The sequence below is a fragment of the Conger conger genome, chromosome 3, assembly GCF_963514075.1.
Source record: "Conger conger chromosome 3, fConCon1.1, whole genome shotgun sequence".
NCBI lineage: Eukaryota > Metazoa > Chordata > Actinopteri > Anguilliformes > Congridae > Conger > Conger conger.
In genome coordinates this window covers 51,585,914-51,612,711 of record NC_083762.1, presented here as the reverse complement: position 1 = coordinate 51,612,711, position 26,798 = coordinate 51,585,914, and the positions used below count along the sequence as shown (strand labels likewise).

The following is a 26,798-nucleotide window of genomic DNA, read 5'->3' as shown; positions in this document are numbered from 1 at the left end:
TGTGCGTGCGTGCGTGCGTGCGTGCGTGCGTGCGTGCGTGCGTGCGTGCGTGCGTGCGTGCGTGCGTGTGCTTGTGTGTGTGTGTGTGCGTGCGTGCGTGCGTGTGTGCATGCGTGCGTGCGTGTGTTTGTGTGTGTGTTTGCGCATGTTTGTGTGTGTTGTCGTGGAAATATTATTATTCCCATTTCAGCAGAGGGTGAAGAACCCGGTTCAACTCAACAAGAGTATTTTAAGACTTTATTCATACTTGCAAGCCAAATAAAGAATGGGGGTATGTGCTTACTGACACTTTCCCCAAAATGCAAGAGGGGCAAGAGGGGCAATCCCTCTTACAATGTCCAAGGTACATTCAGGATTTCTGAAGATGTTTACTACCAAAGGGTATGTGTATCATATTGATTGCTCATTAGGGGGCTCCGTTGGTGTGGTCACATTAAATATACAGAAGCCAGAGCTTGCCGTCATACCTTATCTGCTTTGTAAGATGTATCTTTTCTCGTAAACATGTTATTCCCCCACTTGAATATCTCTCTTCCTCAGTCAACATACATTTGCTCAATGTATTTTGAAGCCCAAAATCCAACTGTCACATGCTGCAGTCTGAATGTTTCAGGACAGTAGTCTTAATGAATTAAGAACACAGTTTATACATACTTATACTTTGTAAGATTTATAAAACATAGAAAAATCAGGATTATATGGCAGGCATTTATATAGCACCTTTATCCAAAGCGCTGTACAATTGATGCTCCTCCATTCACCCATTCATACACACACTCACACACCGACGGTGATTGGCTGCCATGCAAGGCCCCGACCAGCTCGTCAGGAGCATTTGGGGGTTAGGTGTCTTGCTCAGGGACACTTCGACACAGCCCGGGCGGGGGATCGAACCGGCAAACCTCCGACTGCCAGACGACTGCTCTTACTGCCTGAGCCTTGTCGCCCCCATTATAAAATGTCCTTCTACAGTGTGTGTGGGAGAGAGAGAGAGATATAATATGCTTTTTTTTTTCTCTCTCCACATTAGAAGTTTTTATTCTAATGTATAGTTAGTCTGTTCATTTGTTTCTAGTCCTTCAATGTTTCAAGTCCTTCTAGTCCTAGTTCGTTAAATGTATGTTTTTTTAAATATATGCTTTGGCAGTACAAAATGTGATGTTCTGTCATGCCAATAAAGCAACTTAAATTTAATTGAATTGAGAGACAACGCAAGAGACAGAGAGATAGAGAACGATGGAGAGAGAGCCAGAGAGCAACTAAGAGAGAGAAGGAAACAGCATTTGAGCTACTTGAGTTATTGTTGAGCCTTGCTGTACCATGGCCTTGACATGGCTTTGTTTCGATGTTTTCCAGACACACATAGTGGAATAGAAAATAAATGTGTTTTTTTCTCCCAGTGTGGAATGTCTGAGTATTCACAGGGCATGCTCATCCCGTTTAGCTTGGCTGTCAGGAGTGGGCTACAAATGGGCTACAAGCCGCTGATTCTTTTTCTGACCGCAGCCTGAGCTCGACAGACGTGAGTCAGAGGAGGACAATGGACTGTGGCTGTAGGGTCTGATTGACCAGTGGGGGTCGCTGGTGAGCAATGAGACTTGGTCATCAGACCTGGGTCAGTTACGTCATTGTTTTGGATTCAAATACTTTTTCTCTGCTCGATTGATCTTGTCTGGTGAAATTGAGCCAACCAAGAGGACCAGAAGGCAGGATTTGCCGGTTTTCTGAGTATTTCATAGGCTCCAATACACCAGACAAGCTCAGTAAGGCGTAGAAAAGTGTCAAAGACCTTTATGTTTTTGACCCAGGTCTGCTGGTCTTCCCAGTCAACTGAATCCTTCTCTACCATCTTTGGCGATTCGTCAGCCTGCATTGCTGTGGGCCACTGGCACCAGACCGTATGGCCCGTCCACACGTTGGAACAGTGCCGCCTTGCAGCTTCTGTTGGTGAAAATGTTGTGGAGCTTATTGCTCATTGGCCCATTTCCACTCTAAACAAATTCCTAAATGCTGCATTCTTTTGTTATAAACAATTGCCCTGCAACAATTGGGCTAAATGTTTCAGAGGTCGCGTTAAAACAGAATTCAGCGTTTTTCACAGAGAGAAAGAGAGCCAAAATGCAGGAATATTCATGTACTGCATTCCATAAAGGCAGGTATTCCAATGTCTTTTTTTAAGATTACAATCGACAGTGACCCAAACACGAACATGCTATACATTTATTGTGTTATTATTGTGGGCATACTATGGCATAAATAGTAACTTAAACCTATTTTCATCAGAACAAAGTGAATTTGTGTAAAACCCAGGTTTTGAAATCTCTTGCATTCCAGAAACCCAACCTTCCATTGGCCAGAACGACCAATTGTATTCATAGAAATCATAATGTTGCAGTAAAATACCTTTTGCTTAGCCTGCATGTGCTGTAGTGTCTTACATTGTGATTTGATATCGACAAAAAAAGTGACACTGAGTACATGATTGAACTTTGACAATGATTTATATGAGAGGTTGGTGTGGAATCCAAAGCACTCTTTGTGTTAGAGTCCCTTTTGTCATGCTGAAGGTCACCATTGCCCATGAGGGTGCTAGATGTTAGCATATATTTCTACAGACCTGTGGATATTCACACTGTGGAGTTTTTCCATGCCATTCTTTCCTTAATGTTTGGACTATTAGCAAAAACAGACATGTAGAGTCATGTAGTTCATTTGAATTCTGAAGGACTTAAGCTGGTTCAACCGGCTGAGGGGAGGGTAAGGGCCCTCAAGCCCTGCAGTAAACTCAGCTCTCATTGGCCCACACTGATTATGCCAGCCATTCCAAGTTTACAGGTTCCTCAGACGGACGAGAGACGGACGAAAGAGAGAATGCTGGCAATTTGAGCATTGTTGTCTTTCGCAGAGAGACCGCAGAGATGAACAGCACCCCGGGGCCGGTGTTCAAACGGCACGGAAAGCATTTGTTCTCTGCTGGAAAAGAGAATCCCTCTCCTGCCAGACATGGGTTTTTTTTTTTTTTTTTTTGTAGGGCTATTGTGGGGGGACGGGGGAAACCCACTAAAATTGATTTTAAGGGGGGAAAAAAAAGCTGAAAGACTCACAAGCCCATCCTCTGTAATGAGATTTGCGGGCTTTGGAGCCGGAGCTGGGACTGAGGGATTGATCTCCCGCCAGGTTTAGAGGTGGGAATACCGCTGTTACACCACAAGGTCCCCACCTCCCAAATATGCCTGTGAGATACAGAGAGATGGAGTGAGTGAGAGAGGGAAAGAGAGGGGCTGAGCGAAAGATAATGGGAGAAAGAGAGAGAGAATGCGACCTTGCTGATCACAACCAGTGGAGTTGAAGCTTCAGTAAATAATTTCTTTTTCTGTTTAATTAAAAGCTAATTAGTTTTTTATTTGCTGTCTATTCATGTCTGAGATGTTTAAATACATGCGTTTGGAAGAACGAGAGAGTGTTCGCACTGCATACAAAAGCAGCGCTGTGCAGTGCACATTATGTTAGGAAGTTTCCCCTCTATTTAACCTGGACTGGTCTGACAAATCAGTGTCTTTGTTAGTTTACTGAAGCCTAACGTTCCAATAGATAGTTTCTTTACATTGTTAAGGGATGAGTAACCTATACATTTGTCAAATATCTATTCAATTTAATTTAAATAACTATCATAACAACTGTCAAGTCAGACATAAAATATGTATAGAAAACAATGGCAGGATTGTATGGGGGCGTGGTCTAGCCCGCCTCGACACCCCACCCCACCCCACCTCAACTCCTCCCAAAATGGACCACCCACAAGTAAATTGTCTGGGAGAGGCATAAGGTCAGTAGAGGGATTAAGAGTTGAGAAATAGCAAAATACAGACTCCACATGAATCCCCACGTGGGATTCGAACCCTGGACCTTGTTGTTGTAAGGCAGTGGTATCCTGCAATGCACCGGTTTAATTTAGCAAATTTTGCAGATGCTTAATACATACCATAATAACATTCACTGTAGTCTGAATGTTTTTACCTTTACTTTGACTTTGAAGACATATCTGTACTATGGTGTATGAACTGAAATACAGCGACTGTGGGTGACCGGGTTCATTGGGAACGTTTTTTTGTTTTGTTTATTTCTTGTTATACGAGAGGGCCTGCCTGTTGAAAGCAAATTAAAGCTACAAAAGCTCTCGCAGCACAGAGCTGTGAGCATTGGGGCAGAATGAGGGGAGGGGGGGTGAACAGGGTCTTTCTCATCTGTTTACAAAATGGGGGACTCGGGGAGGTGTGGAAGGAGCGCACGGTTGTTTGCCAGAGAAAGGGCTCGTGTGTTTCCGTGCAAGAGCCAATAGGAGTCTCTGTTCAGTCTCATCGTCCACTGTGGGCTGTCACTTTGTCACTTTGATTCTTTCTTGTGGGCCCCTTTTGTCCTGCCCACTGACCCCCCCCCCCATCCCCCCAGCTTTTGGCATTAATATTCACCCCCCACCCCACCCCACCCGGGGCCCCTGGCCTGAACCCAGATTACACCAGAGAACGCCACGCCTCGTTCATTCCCCGCATGTTTTGCCTGTTTCCGCTGAACGTTGTTCTCCTCCTCCCATCCGGAATCCATGTGGGGAGAATGGCAAACCTGCAGGTGCGCTGGTTTCGGTGAGAGCCGTAACACCTCCTCCTCCCTCCCTCCCTCCTTATTGCTCAGGGCAAGTTTTTTTTCCTCCAAGACAGTTTTGCTCTTTCTGCGTTTTTTTCTTTCACTCTCTCTCTCACTGTATCTCTTTTTCTCTTGCCATCCATTTCTTAGGTTCTGTCACCCATTTCTTTCACTCTCCCCGTCTCCAGCTCTCTCATTCCCTTTGTTTCCTATTTCTCACTGTTGCCCCTGTTTCATTCTTTTCTATTGCTCTTTCCATCTTTCTCTCCCCCCCAATTAATTGGCATAACAGTGATAAGCATGTTGCCGCTCTGTTCCTCTCTGAAACACCAGCAGGATGGTGATAGAGTGGTTAGACCGAAGGGCAACATGAATGCGTCAGGCCGATGGACAAGGTGTACCACGCAACAGCCAGCTGAGTGACAGCTCAGCCATAGCTGAAATACCCCAGCCCCCGCAGTGTGGAGGGTGTGTGAGGGGTCCGGGCCTGAGGGCTCAGCAGTGATACATTCTGTTTCGCACGGGTGTGGCGTTACTCATCGTTGGCACACTTTCCTTAGGTTCTCCCTCCCCTTTTCTGAGGACGTGCTGTTCAACAGTGAACTCTTGTGCTGTGGCCTTTTAATGTGCATCACCACAATGCTGCTTTTTAGTGTTTTCAGTCCCAGACCTGGTTATAGATTTACTTCCTGTGTGTGTGGTGTGTGTGGTGTGGTGTTGTGGTGTGTGTGTGTGTGTGTGTATGTGTGTGTGTGAGAGAATGTGTGTGTGTGAGTGTGTGTGTGAGAGAGAGAGAGAGAGAGAGAGAGAGAGAGAGAGAGTGTGTGTGTGTGTGTGTGTGTGTGTGTGTGTGTGTGTGTGTGTGTATGCATCCATCCATGCATGTGTGTGTTTGTATATGTTCAAATAATGCACGTAGTATTGCTTGTATAGTATTTCCCTGTTTTGGAGGCTGATTGAACATAAAGTCATGGTTGCCCTTACATGATGAAAATATCAGCCTCATTTCAATAAATGGATGCACTTCACATATATTTTCAATACATATATATATATTGTCATTTTAAAAATAATATTACCTTCAGTTGATTATATTCATATCTGAGTGAGACTGAAGCAGCAGTAATTAGCTACCAGTATACACTCAGGTAGACTTATTTTTTAGACTTCTACTGCTGTAGCCTATCCACTAATGTGTTGTGTGTTGTGTGTTCAGAGATGCTCTTCTGCATACCACTGTTGTAATGTGGTTATTTGTGTTACTGCCACCTTCCTGTCAGCTTTGACCAGTCTGGCCATTCTCCTCTGACGTCTCTAATTAACAAGTTTCTCTCTGGAGAACCGCTGCTAATCGCATAAATAAGTAGGTGTAATAAAGTAAAAATGTCCTAATAAAGTGCTTGGTGAGTGTATGTCTATGTATTGGTACATTTCTCAGTGGCATTACAATGCCTCAATGCAATAACATACATAACAGACATTTTTATTCCAAGTCAGGGCGATGACATGATATCATTAGTATGTGTCAGTAAATGAAATCATTATCAGAGCAGCCTTCCATTGTCACAAATGACAAATCAGGAATGCAACTAAGGAGGATTTCCATATATGGTAACAGCTGTTTGTTGCTTCATACGGGTGAGCCCTATTTGGATGATACAGCATAACTGAATTTATAACTTTTGCTTAACTTTATTCCCTCTTCTCCTTCGTTTCCCACAGAAAATGATCCTGTGCCTAACTGTGGCAGCTTTCTTCGACAGTATCGCATACGTAATGGTGAGTACAGCTATGCTGGTTTCACACAGGACTGATAAACCAGGGATGATAAAATAGCACCTTGCTTGTAGAAAGCAGAGAAGCTCCACCAATCAGAGAGAATGTAGGTAACAACCTATAGAACAATGCTGTTGGTGATTGGTGGTTACTTCTTGGTTTGGTTTGGTTTGGTTTGGTTTCTTCCTGGTAATTCCCCCGGGATCCCGGAAGTGTAGCCAGAAAGTATTTACCAATCACAGCCACCGTTTTGTAGAAGAAACAGACTTTTTTTTTCCTCTTTGTTCTTTGTTCTTGTTGTTGCCTATGGTGAGGCAGGGCCACATGTTCAGAGCTCATCAGACACTGACTTAACGCTTTCTCTCTGTCTGTCTGTCTGTCTGTCTCTCTGTCTGTCAGGGTGAGGAGTACCCAGAGGGAAGACTGTGCATTTTTCAGGCCTGGTGGCTCATGTACTTCGGTGAGTTTGTGCATCGGCGGCATCGTTCAAACGAGCATAGGCCCAACCCCAGCCAACTGTCGCCGTCAGACCCAGACCCTGTCTGCAGAACCGCGGGGACATGACTCACCCTGGAGGATAAGGTCTGGGCCTGGGGACCGTGACTCAGATACCTGCAGGATTCAGACTGAATTTAGACCAAGAACCGTCTACACTGCAGGGCGCACACAGAATCGTTTTCTATCAGCCGCTGTGCTCCGTCCTGTGCTGATTCTAGCACTCAGTGCCGCTGGGAGTGCCAGAGTCTGAGGAATATTTATACGTCTTTAACTGGCAGCACTGCGATCGGCCGTTGCCCTTGGATAACTGGAGCCACTCTGCTCACGACCAGCCAGTACCGGAACAGAGAATCTTACGGAAGAGGTCAATGAACTTGAGTGGCGTAGCGGGAATCGGGAGAGCGTGGTTGGTCAGCTTTAATATGCGGATAGAGGCAGGGCACTCAGGGGCATTTCAGGCCCCTGCCGTGCTCATAAACAGCTATAAATAGGACTAGCTTCAGCGCTAGGGCTCATCCACAGCACATGACCTGCGGTGCGTGTGTGTCATCGGGCGATGCTCTCATTGGGAGTTGTGAACTCGGTTTAAGTAGGAAATTCATACCACGTGTAGCTTTTGTCATGGCGTAGTTCCTTAACTCACACACAGTGGATGGCACAAAGGGTTGTTTTAAACCTCCTTCCAGTATTATTTCATTTTTTATGTGAAATAACCTAATAGGGTGCTACATTTTATGGTAAACTGCTGCTGCATTGTTTAATGTTGGTAATGAGGTCATTTGTGATTTAAGATCCGCTGTCATTCGGTGTATATCTTATACATATCCATATTATGACAACAAATCTGCTTTCTGCCTGGCTGCTCAGTTTGCTTGTGACTTTACGGACACGTGCACTGGAACATTTTCCTTCACACACTTCCTGTTTGTCTGCCCCAGATTTGTTTTTTGTTAGCTGTTCCTGCAGGCACGTTTGAAAAGGTCATTTGGTTTGCTCGCCCTCTGGTACCAGAATGACTACGTGCCTGTGTGTAGGTGTGTCTGTGCATGCTCTTGTGTGTGTGTGTGTGTGTGTGTGTGTGTGTATGCACCTGCTGGTTTATGCGCGTGTGTGTTGTTTCTGTTGCCGTAGCCTGCTGCTGATTCTGTGGAGCGACCAGCGCAGCGAGGTGGAGGACCCTTATCCTCATGCTCGCTGTTACTGTCTGTTCTTTATTCAGCACCTAAAGCTTGAATGCTACACATCATTAATGCTAGACAAACAACATTTTACTTTCAATAGATTAGAGCTGTTTGATGCCTCTTATGTATTCAAAAGCTGGGTTTGGGTGGAACACAGTAGATAGCAGTCGGCAAATTATCTGAGGGGGTAGGTATGTCAGGACGGCACGTGTAATACAAGCAAGCATTGTAATTAAAACTTGAAATTTGGGCCGCCATCTCCAGTTGGTAGACACGACTTGCATCAGATCCGCTTTGCATATTAACCATGGTGTCGAAGGAGCCCCGAAATGGTGACTGACACCTCTAATGCTTTTATCTGTTGAACGTCCCCTGCCCAATTCTCAAAAGCTCCCTAACAAAGCGAGGGTGGTACGGAGAGCCCCGCCATCTGCTCCAGACACAGTGTCGGAGTTGCGTTGCCACAGCGGTATTTTGGAAGCTCTGCTAGAGCGCCCTCGCGGTACAGTGCCCGTGAAGAAGAACCGCCCTCGTCCCCTTCAAGGCCTTGAAGTACAGGCACCGGCTGAAATGGTCTTCCGTTCAAAGAAAAAAAAATGTGAGCGCACGCACACACACAGATACGCTGTGCTCCAGAATTATTGCCATAAAAATTAAGAAAAAAGGCTGCATATAATTAGCAACACAGAGATCAATGGCACAATGAATTCACTAGAAATGTTGTCAGAAAATCTGGTTGTCTCTGCTAGGAAGCTGAGACTTTGTCATAGATAGATTCCATTCTATTCCAACATAATCCTCACAGGAAAAGCAAGGGAAAAACGTTTCCGTTTTTGAGAAACCGTCGTCATCTAAACACGGCCTCAGTCTGCAGATTGAAATCCCATCAAAAACCTGTGGTCTGAATTGAAGAGAGAGGTCCATCATTGATAAACCAAAGATAACAATGATTCTGAAAGTTCTGCAATTTTTTAAAATACCTTAAAAATACGAATTATAGGAAAATACACATGACTGTCATCTTTGCCAGTGGTGTTTGCACAAATTATTAATCCAGGGATGCCAATAATTGTCAAAACAGTTTTTTTTTTTTTTTTTGGAAATACATTTTTTATTTGAAAAAGGCAAAACTTTGATTCCATTGAATCATTAATAAAACACTATTTGCTTGACACATTTTTAGTTTACAGTATTTTTTGTGCATATGTATCGAGGGTGCCAATAATTCTGGAGCCCAGTCTGTATGTGTTTTTTTAGGCTGCTTGCTTTTTTGTTGTTGTTGGTCCTCCCACCAGGGGACCTCAGAGAGAACAAACTGTTCGTTTTAAGAAGATGCGAGTGGATGTTTGCAGTCGATCCCGCGGGCTTTCTGTTCTGTGTTGTTGGCCCCGCGGTACGCTGGCGTGTGCTCGAGTCGTCTCGCTGCCATCTGATCTGAGCCACTGCTCGCCTGCACCACAGAGGGGGAATGGCTGCCCTTTTATGTGCCGGCTCTCAATCCGCCGATTGTTTCACTGGCTCCCAAACATCCCGTAGCATTGTGAGAGCGATCTGTGACGGCCTCGTCACGACTTAACACCCGGCCCTCAAGGTCAGCGTTCCACATCCTACCACTCGGACAAAGCTCTTGGGGTGCTTTCCCTGCTGTATAGCTGGGTATGAACTGGTCAACCAGCATGGCAAAGCTGGGCATAAAGCTGGTCTAGCTGGGTATGAGCTGGTCAACCAGCATGGCAAAGCTGGGCATAAAGCTGGTCTAGCTGGGTATGAGCTGGTCAACCAGCATGGCAAAGCTGGGCATAAAGCTGGTCTAGCTCGGTATGAGCTGGTCAGGGTTGCAGTTTCACACATAATGCATATAAAATGAAATGAGTTATTTGTAAATGACAACTGTTGCTTATATTCTGTGCTGTAATGTAGTTAAAAGCATATGACTGGATGAGTAAATGGAATCAATTAAGACAGCATTAATTGGTTGGAAGGAACTTGCATACACAAGGCCCTCGGCGACGATGAGTTTGAGACCACTGGCCTGGCCAGTGGCGGTTGAAGGGTTAATCGAGCAGCACAGTCATTACGCCGCTCAGAGAGGCCTTCCACAGCACAGTCATTACACTGCTCAGAGAGGCCTTCCACAGCACAGTCATTACGCCGCTCAGAGAGGCGTTCCACAGCACAGTCATTACACTGCTCAGAGAGGCCTTCCACAGCACAGTCATTACGCCGCTCAGAGAGGCCTTCCACAGCACAGTCATTACACTGCTCAGAGAGGCCTTCCACAGCACAGTCATTACACCGCTCAGAGAGGCGTTCCCCAGCACAGTCATTACACTGCTCAGAGAGGCCTTCCACAGCACAGTCATTACACCGCTCAGAGAGGCCTTCCACAGCACAGTCATTACGCCGCTCAGAGAGGCCTTCCACAGCACAGTCATTACACCGCTCAGAAAGTCTGACAGTCCTCCAGTCACACCGTCTGATAGCCACACCACGCTCGCTTATAAAACCTGAGCAAGCAGCATCCCGAAAGAAAGACTCTCCCCTCCCCTCCCCCTGTAACCCCCAACCGAATCAACCCGCTGACACGAGCCCTCTCTGAGCCCAGGTAGCGCTCAAGTTCATTAGTCTCCACGCAACAGGATGGGGCCGCTGCTGCCTGAGCCAGCATCTCCCTTTTTAATAAGCGCGACACGTAATCCCAGCCGGAGCCGCGGCGGCCTTAAACGCAGCTGTGAGTAAACAGACACAGCGCTCGCCCCGCTTTCAGCATTTTAATACGGCTATTACATAAACGGCCGTGCGGGGGCTGGGGCGGAGGCGAACGCTTCTCACTCTCTCTCTCTCTCTCTCCCTCTCCCGCTCTCTCCTTCCGTAATGGTGCTGGTCCCACTGACCTGTCTCGTATGATCTATGGCTATTGCTGTGGGCTTCTCTGGCGGGATTTGGTTTAGCATCTGTACAGCGAGAGTTTGACTTCGTGGAACAGTGTGTGTGCATTTCAATTCTTGTTCTTGAGCTGGGCTGTTGAACGTGTGTTTGTCTCTACAGCGGAGATGGGGGGGGGGGGGGGGACACAAATAGTACTGGCCACCAAGAAAGGTTCAGCTGTGATAAAAGCAAGTGCTAAGAATGAGATGTTAATGTTCTGATTTACAATAGCATATACTCTGGTGGAAGAAAATGTTTTAATACTTTTGTATTGTATCTCTTTAGTAACCTCTTGCATTTATTTTGGACATTAACAAATGGTGGGCATGAAAACCAGTTGCCTCTCCAGGGTTATGGGTGGCAGATCCCTGTTCTATAACACTACATAGAACGATAGACTCTTTTCCCCACTGTTGGGAGAAATAAACAGCTCTTGTTTATCTTGTTTAGCTCTTGTCTAATCACAAAAAAATGGAAAGTGAAATGTCTATGTTTCTGCAAAGCCCGTCTGTGAATATTCTAAAATCAAAGTGCTAAAACACTGTCAAACTGTTGACATTGGTTTCATGGCAGAAGACCAACCCTTCACATTGTCATACAGTTCAACCCAGAATTTCTGACAGTTAAGGGGTATTATAAACAAGCAGCTATAACAGATAAGATCCGGGAGTGTGAGCAGTAAAGCCTGCTAAAAAAAATAGCTCAAACTAAAAAAAATAAAAAGTAAATAAATAAAATAAAATAAAATAAATAGCTTGTAGCTGGTTGACCAGCTACCAACTCTGTCACATGTTATTTGATGGACACTTTTATCCAAAGTGACTTACAGTTGATTATATTAAGCATGAGTCAATCCCCTGTGAGCAATTTGAGGTTAGGGGCCTTGCTTAAGGGCCGATCGCAGGTCTGGTAATGAGGCTGAGAAGATGGATCGAACCACTAACCTTGCAGATCCCAGTCATGTACCTTAACCACTACGCTCACGGTTCAAGGGAGGCTCTCATGTGATGTGATTGGATCATTTATGGCAGATCCAGGGTCAGTTTCCCTAAATACATTATTGACAAAGATGACTTAATATGAATACTCAGGTTGGATCGAAATCAGTTCTGTATCTTTTCACTCGTATGAAAAAAAAAAGAAACTGTCAAAATTATTGTACATTTACAATTATTGATCGTTGAAAGGGCTCATTTATCGTACAAATACGATAATTATTGTACATCTGCCAACGCTGTCCATATATGAGCAAAATATTACGTTTGAACATGAATCAACGCTACAAATGTTGATTAATTGGATTAGACAACCGCCTCCCTCCAGACACCTTCATAGGAGGCTACATAGTGGCTAATGCTACAAACATAATGTGCTGCCTCACGATTCAATGTGAAAGCGAGTTTTGCTCAGCAGTTGAGTTATTTTTGGTTTGTTGAGTCGATTGCTTTCTCACGGCAAAGGAACCACTCCAGGTTTGCTTGGAAACACTCCGAGACCACCCTCTCTCGGCGGTCTTGGCCCACTTGTTTTGGTCCACACCAGAGTGTGATTGCTGTGTTCACACCTGCACTGCAGCGCTCCTGCTTCTTTCGATGGCTATTTGCCTTCAGTCTGGTCTTCGGCAAGTGAAATGCATGCTCAATTGGGAAATAGGGTGGCCTGTTGCGTAGTGGTTAAGGTACATGACTGGGACCCGCAAGGTCGGTGGTTCGATTCCCGGTGTAACCACAATAAGATCCGCACAGCCGTTGGGCCCTTGAGCAAGGCCCTTAACCCTGCATTGCTCCAGGGGAGGATTGTCTCCTGCTTAGTCTAATCAACTGAGTGTCTGCCAAATGCCATTAATGTAATGGATTGAAGTCAGGTGATTGACTTGGCCAGTCAAGAACATTCTACTTTTTGGCCTGAAAAAACAGCTTTGGCTGTGATCATTGTCCTGCTGCATGATGAAGCATCATCCAATCAATTGTGATGCATCTGAGCAGACTAGTTGCTTCTGTATACTTCGGCATTCATCCTGCTGCTGCCATCAGCAGTGACATCTTCAATGAACACTAGTGAGCCAGTTCCAGTGGCAGCCATCCTTGCCAAGCCATAACACTACATCCACCATGTTTCACAGATGAGGTGGTATGCCTTGGATCATGAGCTGTTCCTTTTTTGTCTCCACACTTTCCTCTTTCCATCAGTCTGGTACAGGTTAATCTTTATCTCATCTGTCCATATCACGTTGCAGAACTTGATTGTTGATTTTTTAATGTATGTTTTTGCGAACCGTAACCTGGCCCTTCTATTCTTGAGGCTTGCCAGGGGTTTGTATCTTGTGGTGAACCCTCTCAGGTTATACTGCATAGTATTCTGTTGATGGATATCTTTGACTCATGTACACCTACTTCCTGCAGAGTGTTCTTCCGTACAAACAGGTTTCCCCTGTCATCCACTTCACTTCCGTGGTCTGCCAGGTTGTTTGCCATTGCTGAGCTCATCAGTGTGTTCTTGCTTCTTAACGATGTAACAAACACATGATTTTGATGCCCCTAATGTCTCAGGCTAATGATGGCCTGCTTTACTGGCATTGACACTTCTTTGGTCCTTATGTTGAGAGACAACAGCAACAGACTCCAAATGCAGATGCCACTTTTAGAATCAACTCTAGACCTTTTTACAACTCTTTTATGCGTAAACTAAAGATGAAACTTAACACTCCTGTCCAAGAAACATTTGAGCGGCCAATTGTCCTGATACTTTTGGTCCCCTAAAATGTTATGGCTATGTATATAAATGGCTACAATTCCTCCACTTTTGATCCAATATGGATATAAAAACACTCAAATAGTAAAAGCTAATAGTCTGAACTTAAACTTCATAGTCATTGTTTTATTTTATATTCAATGTGTTGAAGCACAGAGCCAAAACAACAACAAAAAAATAATGTCACTCTCCAAATTCTTACAGACTGCACTGTGGTGGTGTCACCAAGGGCTATGAGAGGATTCAGGTGGCTGGGATCCGGTTCTCATTGCTCTCTAGCGCACTCTTCTGGCCAGTGTGGTGTCTGCGGCCTGCTTGTTAAAACGGCACATGAAGGGTCTTCCTCGCGCTTATGTCGTCCTGGGTGTGTCAAAGTGTCCTTGAGCAAGTCACCTAGGCCCCAATAGCTCCGGACAGGCTGGTCGGTGCCTTGCATGGTCACCTGTCGCCTGTCGGCGTTGGTGTGTGAGCGTGTGTGTTAAGTGGGTGAATGAGATGATGAGAAGATGCTTCTATTTTGCATTATTTTCTAATTTAATACAAATGTTTTCACTGCAAACTATATTATCAGCATAGCAATTTGGGTGAAAAGTTGAATCTGTGAAAAATGGACATGAATTTCAGATTTTCTTGGTATTTGGTGTATCCCCCAGCTTTAGTGGCAACATGCACTCAAGCATCTCTTGGACTGATTTACGCAAAACCTGATGATTCATGTTATCCCAGCATTATTTGACAATGTTCCAAAGAGCATCTTGTGATGTTACTGAATGCTTGGCTTTTGTCAGTCCTCAGGTGTCCCCATAAACGTTCAGTGGGGTTGAACGCAGGTGATTGTGGATTGTGCAGCACTCCTTGCTCTTCTTTGGTTTTCAAGTGGTTCTTACATAGCTTTGAACTAACTCTAATTTCTTTAAAAAAAAATCAAAATCCTAAAACTTTCCATTTATTTCCATGATTACATGAAATGTGTTTTCTTCTCAGACTTTTGATCCTCACTGTATGTACAATGCTATATAAATGCAGTCCATTTACCATTTTGGTGGTCAGCATTGATGGAAAAATCCTCAGTGTCATTTGATTTAAGTGTTAGAAGGGAATGAACTGAAGGGTTCTAGGAGCGGTCACAGAGCGTGTTCCCCCTGGTCCGGCCGTGCCTCGTCACGGGGAGGGCAGGGTGTGCACTAAGTGGAAAATGTGTGTTTTGATACGGGGGTAAAGCGCGCCCCGTGGCGGTGAGGGACGGCCCCGCTTGGTGGAGCTGAGGCTGTCCCACCTGGACGTGGGGGGCCGTCTGTCAGGGCGCGTTTGGCGGAGCGCGTAAATGGGACGCGCTCGGGCTCCCGTGGTGTTCCTGAGCCGGAGCTGAATAATGCATTTACCACACGGCCCGGCTTCACACCGCACCGTGACAGCGCTACTGCGCCTGCCCTGTGTGTGTGTGTGTGTGTGTGTCAGTCCTGCACGTGTGTGTGTGTGTGTGTGTGTCAGTCCTGCACGTGTGTGTGTGTGTGTGTGTGTGTCAGTGTCAGTGTGTCAGTCCTGCACACGTGTGTATGTGTGTGTGTGTGTGTGTGTGTATGCCAGTCCTGCACACGTGTGTGTGTGTGTGTGTGTGTGTGTGTGTCAGTCCTGCGCACGTGTGTGTGTATGTGTGTGTGTGCCAGTCCTGCACACGTGTGTGTGTGTGTGTGTGTGTGTGTGTCAGTTCTGCACTTGTGTGTGTGTGTGTGTGTGTGTATGCCAGTCCTGCGTACGTGCGTGTGTGTGTGTGTGTGTGCCAGTCCTGCATACGGGTGTGTGTGTGTGCCAGTCCTGCACATGTGTGTGTGTGTGTGTGTCAGTCCTGCGCACGTGTGTGTATGTGTGTGTGTGCCAGTCCTGCATACGGGTGTGTGTGTGTATGCATCAGTGTGTGCATCAGCATGTGTGGGCCTCAGTGTGTGTGTGCTTCAGCGTGTGTGTGGATGTGTGTGTGTGCGTGAGGACGAGACAGGCGGTGTTAGTGACAGAGTGTGGCTTCCTGTCAGATTGGCAGGTCAGGAGTGCGTGGTTACTGAGTGACAGTACAGCTCAGCGCTGATGGATGGCTCCTCTCTCCCTCCTTCTGCCCCCCTTCTCTCTCCCTCTCTCTCTGTTCCTGCCTCTCTTTATCTCTCCCTGTCTCTCTGTGTCCCTCTCTTTCACTCGTTCTCTTTTCCCCTCTCCCTCGTTGTCTCTTCCCCTCTTTCTCCTCCCCTCTCTGTCCCATTTGTTCTTTGTCTCACTTTCACACCATGGCTCCCTCTCTCTTCCTCTCTCGCTCTCTACCTTCTCTCTCCCTCTTTATCACTCGTTCTTGCTTTCTCACTCCGTCTTCCTGTCCTGCTTCTCTCTTTCCATCACTCCCTCTATCTCTTCTCCCCTCACTCCATTGCTCTTCCTCTCTCTCTCACTCTTTGCTTTCCTCTCTCTCTCTCCCAGCTCCCCCGTGCCTGCGCTTTGTCCTTCAGACAGAGCGATTTCATTTCCTGCTCACTCCCCTCGTTCTCCGCCGTCTGACAGACGGCTCATCCGTCCCGCGCGCCTCCCCGGCTCTCGTAGGGAGATGGAGAAGAGCGATAGAGAGATCTCAGCCTGCCTCGTATCCCTCGTCCCTCTCTTCCTCCCACCCCCCCTCCTCCGTGAGCGATGTCAGTCTAGCTTCAGCCTCAAGGGGGGTTTTAACGTACAGATCTGCCGCAGCCTCCCACCTCGGGACCGCCGTGTTTACCGTAGTTCGTCATCGTCAGGCTCTTATCGCTGAGGCGGGCTTCTGGCTCTCCATCAGTCAACACCGCAAATAGGTCTCAAATTGCAAGACGTCGCACAAAGCGCAAGCATTACAGACGTTCATGGGGACGACTAGGGAGGGGGGGCGGAGCTGTTTGATGAATAGCGTATTAGCCGTCATTAAATAACACCTGTCGTGGGGCAGCCATTTTGTTTTTGATAGGAAAGTGAGACAGGTCACCCACCCACCTGTTTTTTGGTTTATTCAGGCAGATAGAAAGCAGAGAAGGTAAAGGATAGAGAACTGACCAAAACTGAGAAAGTGCCCTGCTGCCCTATGTACCGTGCCACACGCGTTGGCAAGTGGTGCAACTGTTTTTAATCCACTTTTAATCCAGTGATTGGTGCATTTCATTACATGTGTCCACTATGTAATTTTAAATTTAACCCACTATGGACTAAGGGGCCCTATAGAAAACCCATAGAAAAGCCTTTCCATATGATCAAAGACAATGCTGCGTTCGCATCTCTCTGTTACGGGAGATGTAACACGCAGGTCACATCCGTCTGTTAAGGGAGATGTAACACGCAGGTCATATCCGTCTGTTAAGGGAGATGTAACACGCAGGTCACATCTGTCTGTTAAGGGAGATGTAACACGCAAGTCGCATCCATCTGTTAAGGGTTTAATGTAATCTTTTCTGAAAACATTTGAATGCTTTATTGGTGTGACTGTATATAACAATATTGTCTAATCAATTACAATTAAACAATTAACAATAACATATAAGACATTAATGCAGTACATTGGAAAATAATCATTGTAAATGAACAAATAGGCAAATAAATAACCAAAGCCAAACATACAGACATGATAATTACATCAGGGATAAACTGTACTCTGCAGCAGCATGTACAGTGGCTTCAGAAAGTGTTCAGACCCCTTCACTTTTTGCACCCTATTTTGTATTGTAGATTTAATTTTAATTTCATTTTTGCCATAAACTCATGATGACAAAGTGAAAACATGTTTTTAGAAATGCAAATAAAAGACTGAAAGCAGCAGCCACTAAGTAGTACAGTTAAATAGCAATAATATGTTCATGTGAAATAGAATAAATATTGTTATTAACTGGTGTGTGTCAACAGTAAAAATATCATCAGTTTTCAGCTTCAGTGTAAAACCCGTTGGAGCTATCAAACTGGTTCCACATGCTCCTTACCACCATACTTACTAAACCCTTTAAAGATTGCAGATTATTTAACGTAAACACAGAGACTCATGGTATGAAGATTGATGCGTTCATGCCACACTTGTTTCTTGTTTTGCGTTATCCTTTAACTTTGTCATTGTGTGGTAAAAGATGCAGCGTAATTACTTAGCATTGGCAGAGCTGTATAACAGTGTCAGGAACAACAGCTGCGTGTGAAGAAGTGACTGCAATAAAGCTCCGTTTCATTTCTCATACTACCTTGCATATTTATTTTAATATTGCCATGTCATACGTTTTTGACCTAACAAAACTGGCGGAATGAGCACAAGGTGAATTATTATAGTTATTATAGCCTTCCATTACGTAAACATTCCATATAATTGAATTTTTGCACTGAATTATATATCTCTGGAAGCTGTGATACCGGAGACTTGTAAAGTGCAGGTTTTTCAGATTTAGAAACTAGGAGATGGTTAGAGAGAGAGAGAGAGAGACAGTGAGTGAGAGAGACTTCTTTATTCCGATTTACAAATATCGTGATTTATTTCATGTTGCCTCTTTTTTATTTTTTCAGTTTGTTTGTTGTTGTTTATCCAACAAGCGTTTAGCAATACAAGTGTACTAATTTGTCATGGCAATAAAGCATTTTGAATTGAATTGAGAGCGAGATAGAGAGAGACAGTGAGTGAGAGAGGGGAGAGAGATAATGTAGTCTACGTCTGGAAATAGCCGGAGCTCAATCAGGCTGGATCGATGGCCCTGTTATGTCCGTGGACGCTGCACGGCGCTCAGACAAAGCCCTCTCCTCAGCCTGATTGAAATGCTCGATTCTGAGCCCCTTCCAAAAGTGGCCGTGATGTCACGCCCTGAGGGCAGGGGGTGTTGATTGGAGCTGTTGGGCCCCACCTCTCGTCCCTCTCTCACCCCATCTGACCCCGCCTCCCTCCCACACTCATTAACTGCTTCTGCGCAGACACGAATAAAGTGGATTTAAATCATGCGGGTTTGACTCATGGTGGCACTTTGTCAATCATAAGCCTGATCAACAGATCTCCTTGGGCTGCCAGGGGAAGGGGTGTAGACGGTGTATCCTAGCCAACAGAAGTTATTTGAATAGATAGGGTATAATTGCCCACCAAATTGGGAGAAAATGGGAAAAATCGGACATAAATTATTGAACCTCTTCAACCTGTCATTGTATCCTTTCAGACTCAAAGTGCTTGAGTACAGAACCGAAATCACTGGCAGCCATACAGGCCAAAGCCATAACACGGATGAGGTGGCATGCTGTGGACCATGGGCATTTCCTTTTTTCTCCACACTGTCCTCTTTCCATCACTGGCACATGTTAATCTCTGTCTCATCTGTCCACAAGACTTTGTTCCAGAACTCTTGGGGCTCTTTTAGGTGCTTTTTAGCAAACTGTAATCTCAGTTTTCTTTGGGCTTATCTTGTAGTGTACCGTCTGTAGTCTTGCTGATGTGGTCTTCTACATATGTTCCATCAATCCAGGAGGATAATAATGAACCAAACTGTTGACTTGGACATGCCCAGAGTTGTCACAATGTTCCGGATTGTTTTTAATTTCTGAGCCTTGTGACAGCCATCTTAATTTGCTCCGACACTGCTCTTAACATATATTTATTTATCTGAATGGACTTTCCTGAATTGGATGCGTCCAATAAGATTACAGTTGGCTAAACCAAGAAAAGGCAACACCGAACTTGAGCCAGAAAACCATTTCAGTTTCAGCTGAGATCTTTAACGCAGGCCTGGCAGTTTGAGTCTCCGTTGAGTTATTAGCAGGAGGAAGGGAGACTAACTAACGACAGTCGTAGTGCGAGGTGGGCTGCTGAAATTGCACCCAGATAAGGTTCAGAAACGTTCCTCCTTCCTGATTGGCCCCTGGGCCCAGAGCTTGGCCTGTGCCAAGTCTCTCGCAGGCTTCATTAAGCTGTTAAGGGGCCTGCTGGAACAAAACGCTGTTTTTAAAAAGCTCTTTGGAGGTGACAGGTGGTACAGCCACACTCCGCAGGCACTCATTTTCCACAGCAGATGTTCCCTTTAGCTTTTGTTTTCATGCCGCGTCGCAGGCTACGTGGGCCTGGCACCGCCGCCATGGTCGGAAACACGTTTCCCCTTGATATGTAACACAACATGTAACACGCTTTGTGCTGCGAAAGCTCTTAAGCCAGAAGACCAAAACGTTTCTTTTTTTTAAAATGATGTACTGATGTAGGGTGCGTGCCCAGTTAACACGGAACATTCTCCCTATGTGGTCGCAATGTAATGGCTGTGTTATAACATTGACAGCACGCTCCACAAACATTGTGAGAATATTTTGTGTTAGCTGGGTAACTTTTTTTCGAGCGGCAGTGGCTTCCTTTGGGTGATTTCGTTAGGGGCCGAGGACATGCATCCACCTTCGGAAAGGGTGCCGCAGCTGCCATCTTTGTTTTGTTGCTTTTCTGTGCGATGGCTTTGAGAGGCCACAGTTGAAATTGCCTCATATTTTTGGACAGGGGCTTTGCTTGTGAATGTCACTTTTTGAGAATTTTGAATCAGAGAAGCGCTGGCAGAGAGCTGGGTGCAGGTCATTCTCAGAAGTGCCTTTCTGCCAGAAAGGTGGGGCAGCTTGTAGCCTAGTGGCTAAGGTGGTTATGGTTCTTTACTAGGAACTGGATGGTTGGTGGTTCAAGCCCTGGTGTAGCCACAATAAGATCAGTGCAGCTGTTGAGCCCTTGAGTAAGGCCCTTAACCCAACATTGCTACAGGGGTAATTGGCCCTGCTTAGTCTTATCAACTGTAAGTCGCTTTGGATAAAAGCCTCTACTAAATAACTGTGCTTCCGGCCTAAAGCATGGCTGCCCAACCCTATTCCTGGTTATGTACAATCCTGTAGGTTTTCATTCCAACTCTAAGAAAGCATACTTTTTGTTGAGCTGCTAATTAGTCGAAGTGGGTGTGCCTGATTGGGGTTGAAATTAAAACCTATAGTGGTAATATCTCCAGGATGGTGTATGTTCAGGAACAGGGTTGGGCAGCCCTGCCCTAAAGCAGTGGTCTCAAACTGGGCCATGTATGCTGGTTTTTATTCCAGCCACAGATCTTGATTATGTAATTAGTTCAATTATTTGCTGATTTAGGGCTCTCGGCTTGCATATATGTACATGTATACACAGTGAAATATGTAATTTGTCTAAATAACAACTGTTGCTTATATTCTGTGCTTTAATGCATATTAAATGCAAATAGCTGAATGAAAAATTGGAATCAATTAAGGCAGCTTTAATTGGTTGGAATGTAAACCTGCTTACACACAGCCCCTCCAGGGCAATCAAGTCTATTTGCCAGTTCAGAGAGGCGTTCCAACCCCTTTTGAAGTCCCTTAAAATTGCAATTGTCACAGAATTACCCAGGATGTGTGAACCAATGTGTTATCTGAAAGTATAAAATATTTAATTCATGAAATCTGAAAATATTCATGACATAATATTAAATGTCCCATATTCTACACATTTCTAGTGTTTTATTTTATGTCCTGATATCCATAAGAAGACGTTTGTGTGGTTTCAGGTACCAAAAACGATCTCTATCCAGTTTCATGTCCATCCTCCAGTGCCTCTCATGAGCTTTACCAAGAACAGGCTGATTTAGGGACTGTGTCTTTAAGGCTCATTGATATCAGCGAACCTCTCTTCTGATTGGCTGGCTAGACGGTCTGTGCCAAATGTTTGGATTTGTTTAAGCTACAAGGTGGGCCATGCTGAAGCAAAGCAGATTGTGTGGATTTATGTGATTGTGGACTGTGCGTTTTGATACTTTCACAGTATTTCTATGACACCTTCAATCTATAATAAACTATAATCCATATAGCAATGGAAATTATGGGACCTTTAAGCAGGGTAATGTGTTTTAAAATTGAGCTTGCGTAGGTAGCTCTTCACGTTTGCACGGGCTCCAGATTTGCCTTTGCCTTTAAAAAGCTGTCATAATTGTATTTTTTTTGTACTCAGTTCTCACCGCATTTTCATTTCATAAGCAGCTTTTAACTCTTATTCCATTTGATAGTGTCTCAGAATCCCCAATGGGCTTGCATTTGGGCCTTTGTTGTCTAAATCTAGCCAACCTGGCAAGACACGGGGGCCGCATGGAGCGAGTTAGACAGAGTCTGCTTATTCCAGCGGGGGTCCAGTTACGGGAACATAATCAAAATGGACGCCTTATTCCACCCCAATGTGGTGAGCCTTTATGGGCGTGTCCGGTGCTTTCACGCTTTCCTGCCATTGGGTCATTTGTTTCCTGTTTTCAGAGTCTGAGCTGGAGCTCTGTGGTCTCGTAAAGCAGGGGGAAATAGTGGGGAGATGGCAGCATCACCGACCTGACCGTGCCGACTGATTGGATGAGTGCTGTCCTGCAACCCTATCGGCAGCTCAGCCATTACTGAATTATTCAGCAAACCGCACCTCAGCTTTCAGAGCTCTGATCCGCAGCTAGAAAATGGGGCCACTATTAAATTACACACACACACACAATCACACACACACACACAGCCTACTGAGACGTACACGCACACACACACACACACACACACCCGCACACACAATCGCACACACGCAGACACAGCCTACTGCGACGTACATGCACACACACGCACACACACACACACAATCGCACACACACAGACACAGAGCCTACTGAGACGTACATTCACACACATACACACACACACGCACACAATCACGCGCACACACACGCACACACACACACACACACACACACACACACACACACTATCCTGCGCCGGGAAGCATATAACCGGCTAACCTCAGAGCAGCAGAGCAATCAGAGGCAGCCGTGGTGATTCTGCCCAAGATACAAATCTGGTGGCTTTGAGGATGCTGACCACAGTCATCAAAATGTTCCATCTCTTCCAGGAACAATTCTGTGGTGTGATGTCAAAACTGGCCCTCAAAAGTTGATGGTCAGGCTGTTAATGTAAATGTGCCACAGGCAAAGAGAAGGTGTTAGAGTTGTTGTAGTCATGTGTGCCCCAGTCATCTGTGAACAAAACAATTAGGGGTTCAAAGTCCTTGTTTATTGTGTGCTGACAAAAGGAGATGTATCCTGTAGTACTGTGTGCAGACAGTAGGCAATGTTTCCTGTAGTACTTTGTGCTGACAGTAGGAAATGTTTCCTGTCGTACTTTGTGGCAATAGTAAGGGATGTTTTCTGTAGTACTGTGTGCTGATAGTAGGAGATGTTCCTGTAGTACTGTGTGCTGACAGTAGGAGATGTTTCCAGTAGTACTGTGTGCTGACAGTAGGAGATGCTATGCTTCCTGTAGTACTGTGTGCTGATAGTTGGAGATGTTTCCTGTAGTACTGTGTGCTGATCGTAGGAGATGTTTCCTGGAGTGCTGTGTGCTGATAGTAGGAGATGTTTCCTGTAGTACTGTGTGCTGACAGTAGGAGATGTTTCCTGTAGTACTGTGTGCTGACAGTAGGAGATGCTATGCTTCCTGTAGTACTGTGTGCTGACAGTAGGAGATGCTATGCTTCCTGTAGTACTGTGTGCTGATAGTTGGAGATGTTTCCTGTAGCACTGTGTGCTGATAGTAGGAGATGTTTCCTGTAGTGCTGTGTGCTGATAGTAGGAGATGTTTCCTGTAGTACTGTGTGCTGACAGTAGGAGATGTTTCCTGTAGTACTGTGTGCTGACAGTAGGAGATGCTATGCTTCCTGTAGTACTGTGTGCTGATAGTAGGAGATGTTTCCTGTAGTACTGTGTGCTGACAGTAGGAGATGTTTCCTGTAGTACTGTGTGCTGACAGTAGGAGATGCTATGCTTCCTGTAGTACTGTGTGCTGATAGTTGGAGATGTTTCCTGTAGTACTGTGTGCTGATCGTAGGAGATGTTTCCTGGAGTGCTGTGTGCTGATAGTAGGAGATGTTTCCTGTAGTACTGTGTGCTGACAGTAGGAGATGTTTCCTGTAGTATTGTGTGCTGACAGTAGGAGATGCTATGCTTCCTGTAGTACTGTGTGCTGACAGTAGGAGATGCTATGCTTCCTGTAGTACTGTGTGCTGATAGTTGGAGATGTTTCCTGTAGCACTGTGTGCTGATAGTAGGAGATGTTTCCTGTAGTGCTGTGTGCTGATAGTAGGAGATGTTTCCTGTAGTACTGTGTGCTGACAGTAGGAGATGTTTCCTGTAGTACTGTGTGCTGACAGTAGGAGATGCTATGCTTCCTGTAGTACTGTGTGCTGATAGTAGGAGATGTTTCCTGTAGTGCTGTGTGCTGATAGTTGGAGATGTTTCATGTAGTACTGTGTGCTGATAGGAGATGTGTCCTGTAGTACTGTGTGCTGATAGTAGGAGATGTTTCCTGTAGTACTGTGTGCTGACAGTAGGAGATGTTTCCTGTAGTACTGTGTGCTGACAGTAGGAGATGCTATGCTTCCTGTAGTACTGTGTGCTGATAGTTGGAGATGTTTCCTGTAGTACTGTGTGCTGATAGTAGGAGATGTTTCCTGTAGTACTGTGTGCTGACAGTAGGAGATGTTTCCTGTAGTACTGTGTGCTGATAGGAGATGTGTCCTGTAGTACTGTGTGCTGATAGTAGGAGATGTTTCCTGTAGTACTGTGTGCTGACAGTAGGAGATGTTTCCTGTAGTACTGTGTGCTGACAGTAGGAGATGCTATGCTTCCTGTAGTACTGTGTGCTGATAGTTGGAGATGTTTCCTGTAGTACTGTGTGCTGATAGTAGGAGATGTTTCCTGTAGTACTGTGTGCTGACAGTAGGAGATGTTTCCTGTAGTACTGTGTGCTGACAGTAGGAGATGCTATGCTTCCTGTAGTACTGTGTGCTGATAGTTGGAGATGTTTCCTGTAGTACTGTGTGCTGATAGTTGGAGATGTTTCCTGTAGTGCTGTGTGCTGATAGTAGGAGATGTTTCCTGTAGTACTGTGTGCTGACAGTAGGAGATGTTTCCTGTAGTACTGTGTGCTGACAGTAGGAGATGCTATGCTTCCTGTAGTACTGTGTGCTGATAGTTGGAGATGTTTCCTGTAGTACTGTGTGCTGATAGTAGGAGATGTTTCCTGTAGTGCTGTGTGCTGATAGTTGGAGATGTTTCCTGTAGTACTGTGTGCTGATAGTAGGAGATGTTTCCTGTAGTACTGTGTGCTGACAGTAGGAGATTCCTGTTTTACTTTCTAACAGCAGTGGGGGATATATGTACTTTGTGATTTTATGTATTTTCTCTGCTTACACACAGACTGGAGTGCCTTGGCCTGGGTCTGTCTCATCACCCTCAACCTCTACCTCAACCTGGTGAAGGAGATGAGGACTGACCACTTTGAGATGTAAGTGTTCCTGGCTTCACCTAATCCGACTGTTCCTGGGGTGTGTGCATAATTTTGTTCTGTCTGTGCTTGTGTCTGTGTGTGTCCTGTGGGTCGTGTACGGTTTGTGTGTCGGTGTGTGCGCATACGTGCATCTGTGTGTGTATATGCACTCTTGTCCCCTGCTTGTGCAAGGTCTGGCTGACCTCTCTCTCTGGTGTGGAATAGAATGCCCTGCTCCCTGGTTAATCAGGAGGGGTGACTCAAGGACACGGTCCTGTCGCCACACAACTGACCTTTCCCTCCCCCATTCCCCTGTCTCTCTCAGCCCTCCGCTGTCTGGGCTGCAGTGTGAGGTTGTGTGTGGTGCGCTAGCTCCAGGAGTGCTGTGGTGTGAACATGCGGCATGCTCCCCGATGTCCCACTTTATCAGAGCTGTTATACACCAAGGACCGTCGCTCCAGAGCTCAGCCCTTCAGCCTGTGCATGAGAGAGACTGCGTGCGTGCGTTCGTCTCAGTAGGCTTGTGTGTGTGTCTCAGTACTGTGTGCTTGTGTGTGTGTGTGTGTGTGTGTGTGTGTGTGTGCAGCTGTGTCAGGGCTTCACACACTCACACACAAACACATGCACACATACACACACAATAACATGCGCCCACACACTCACACAGCCTACTAAGATGTATGCATACACAGCCTACTGACTCACCCACATAAGCACACTGTATACTGAGACACACACACACACACACACACACACACACACACACATTGCTTACTGAGACATACGCACACATACACACACACCCTACTGACACACAAACACACACACACAGTCGACTGAGACATAAACACACACGCAGGGTCTACTGAGACACACACACGCACACTCTACTGACACACAAACACAGACACACAGTCTAGTGAGACATAAACACACACACACACACACACAGAAGAAGGCAGACTCTATTTACACACTGTGCAGAGTGGACGGCTGTGGCTTAATTGAAAAGGGAAAGAGCAATGGCTGGCCTCTGTGTCGGGTGAAGATAAGACTCTGTGCCTCAGAGCTCACGGATTGTCTCAGCTCTGCAGGCTGTTATTTCAAAATCTCCATTTACCGTCTCTCTAAATTGCCCGCATGTGCGTCTGTAGAGTCTAACTCACAGCGCTTGTTAATTCCAGCACGCCGTTGTTTTTCCCCTTACTCTGAGAGAAACTGTAATCCAGGACAGTTTCGGCCCTGTTTCTCCAACAAGGCCAAAATGGAGGTCTAATGAGGAACTGTTATTACTTGCTCTTTTCCACGCTTCGGGTCTCCTCATTGAGTCTCATTGCGAGGAGAGGAAGCTGATTGGCTTGGACAGGCCCCTAGGTTGTGTCAAAGTGTAGGATTCCGTTTGTTGCCGTTACATTAGCTTGCGTAATGCACGGTTTGTGGATACAAAAATGCTAACATAGTGAATGGTGTGGATTGGTGAGTGCCTGTCGGATGATATCTGGTTCCTAGAATATTCTTGGCAAGTCTGTTTAAACATTCCCAATAATCCCTGTAAATGTAAATATGGCTGCCTTAGATGTGTGTGTGTGTGTGTGTGTGTGTGTATATATGTGTGCGGGTGTGTGTGTGTCTCAATAGGTGGAGTGTTTGTATGTGTGTGTGTCTCTCAGTAGGTGCAGTGTACATGTGTATGTGTGTCTTCGTAGG

The 26,798-nt window shown here is 45.6% G+C and overlaps 1 protein-coding gene across 1 annotated transcript in view; it reads left to right on the top strand.

The window, feature by feature from the left end:
• The window catches only part of si:dkey-100n23.5, a 175,613-nt gene that overhangs the window by 21,915 nt on the left and 126,900 nt on the right, over positions 1-26,798 (top strand). The window contains exons 4-6 of the mRNA XM_061234735.1: positions 6,364-6,420; positions 6,817-6,877; positions 25,022-25,109. Of these exons, the coding sequence (XP_061090719.1) occupies positions 6,364-6,420; positions 6,817-6,877; positions 25,022-25,109 (206 nt within the window). The remainder of the gene's footprint in view (positions 1-6,363; positions 6,421-6,816; positions 6,878-25,021; positions 25,110-26,798) is intronic.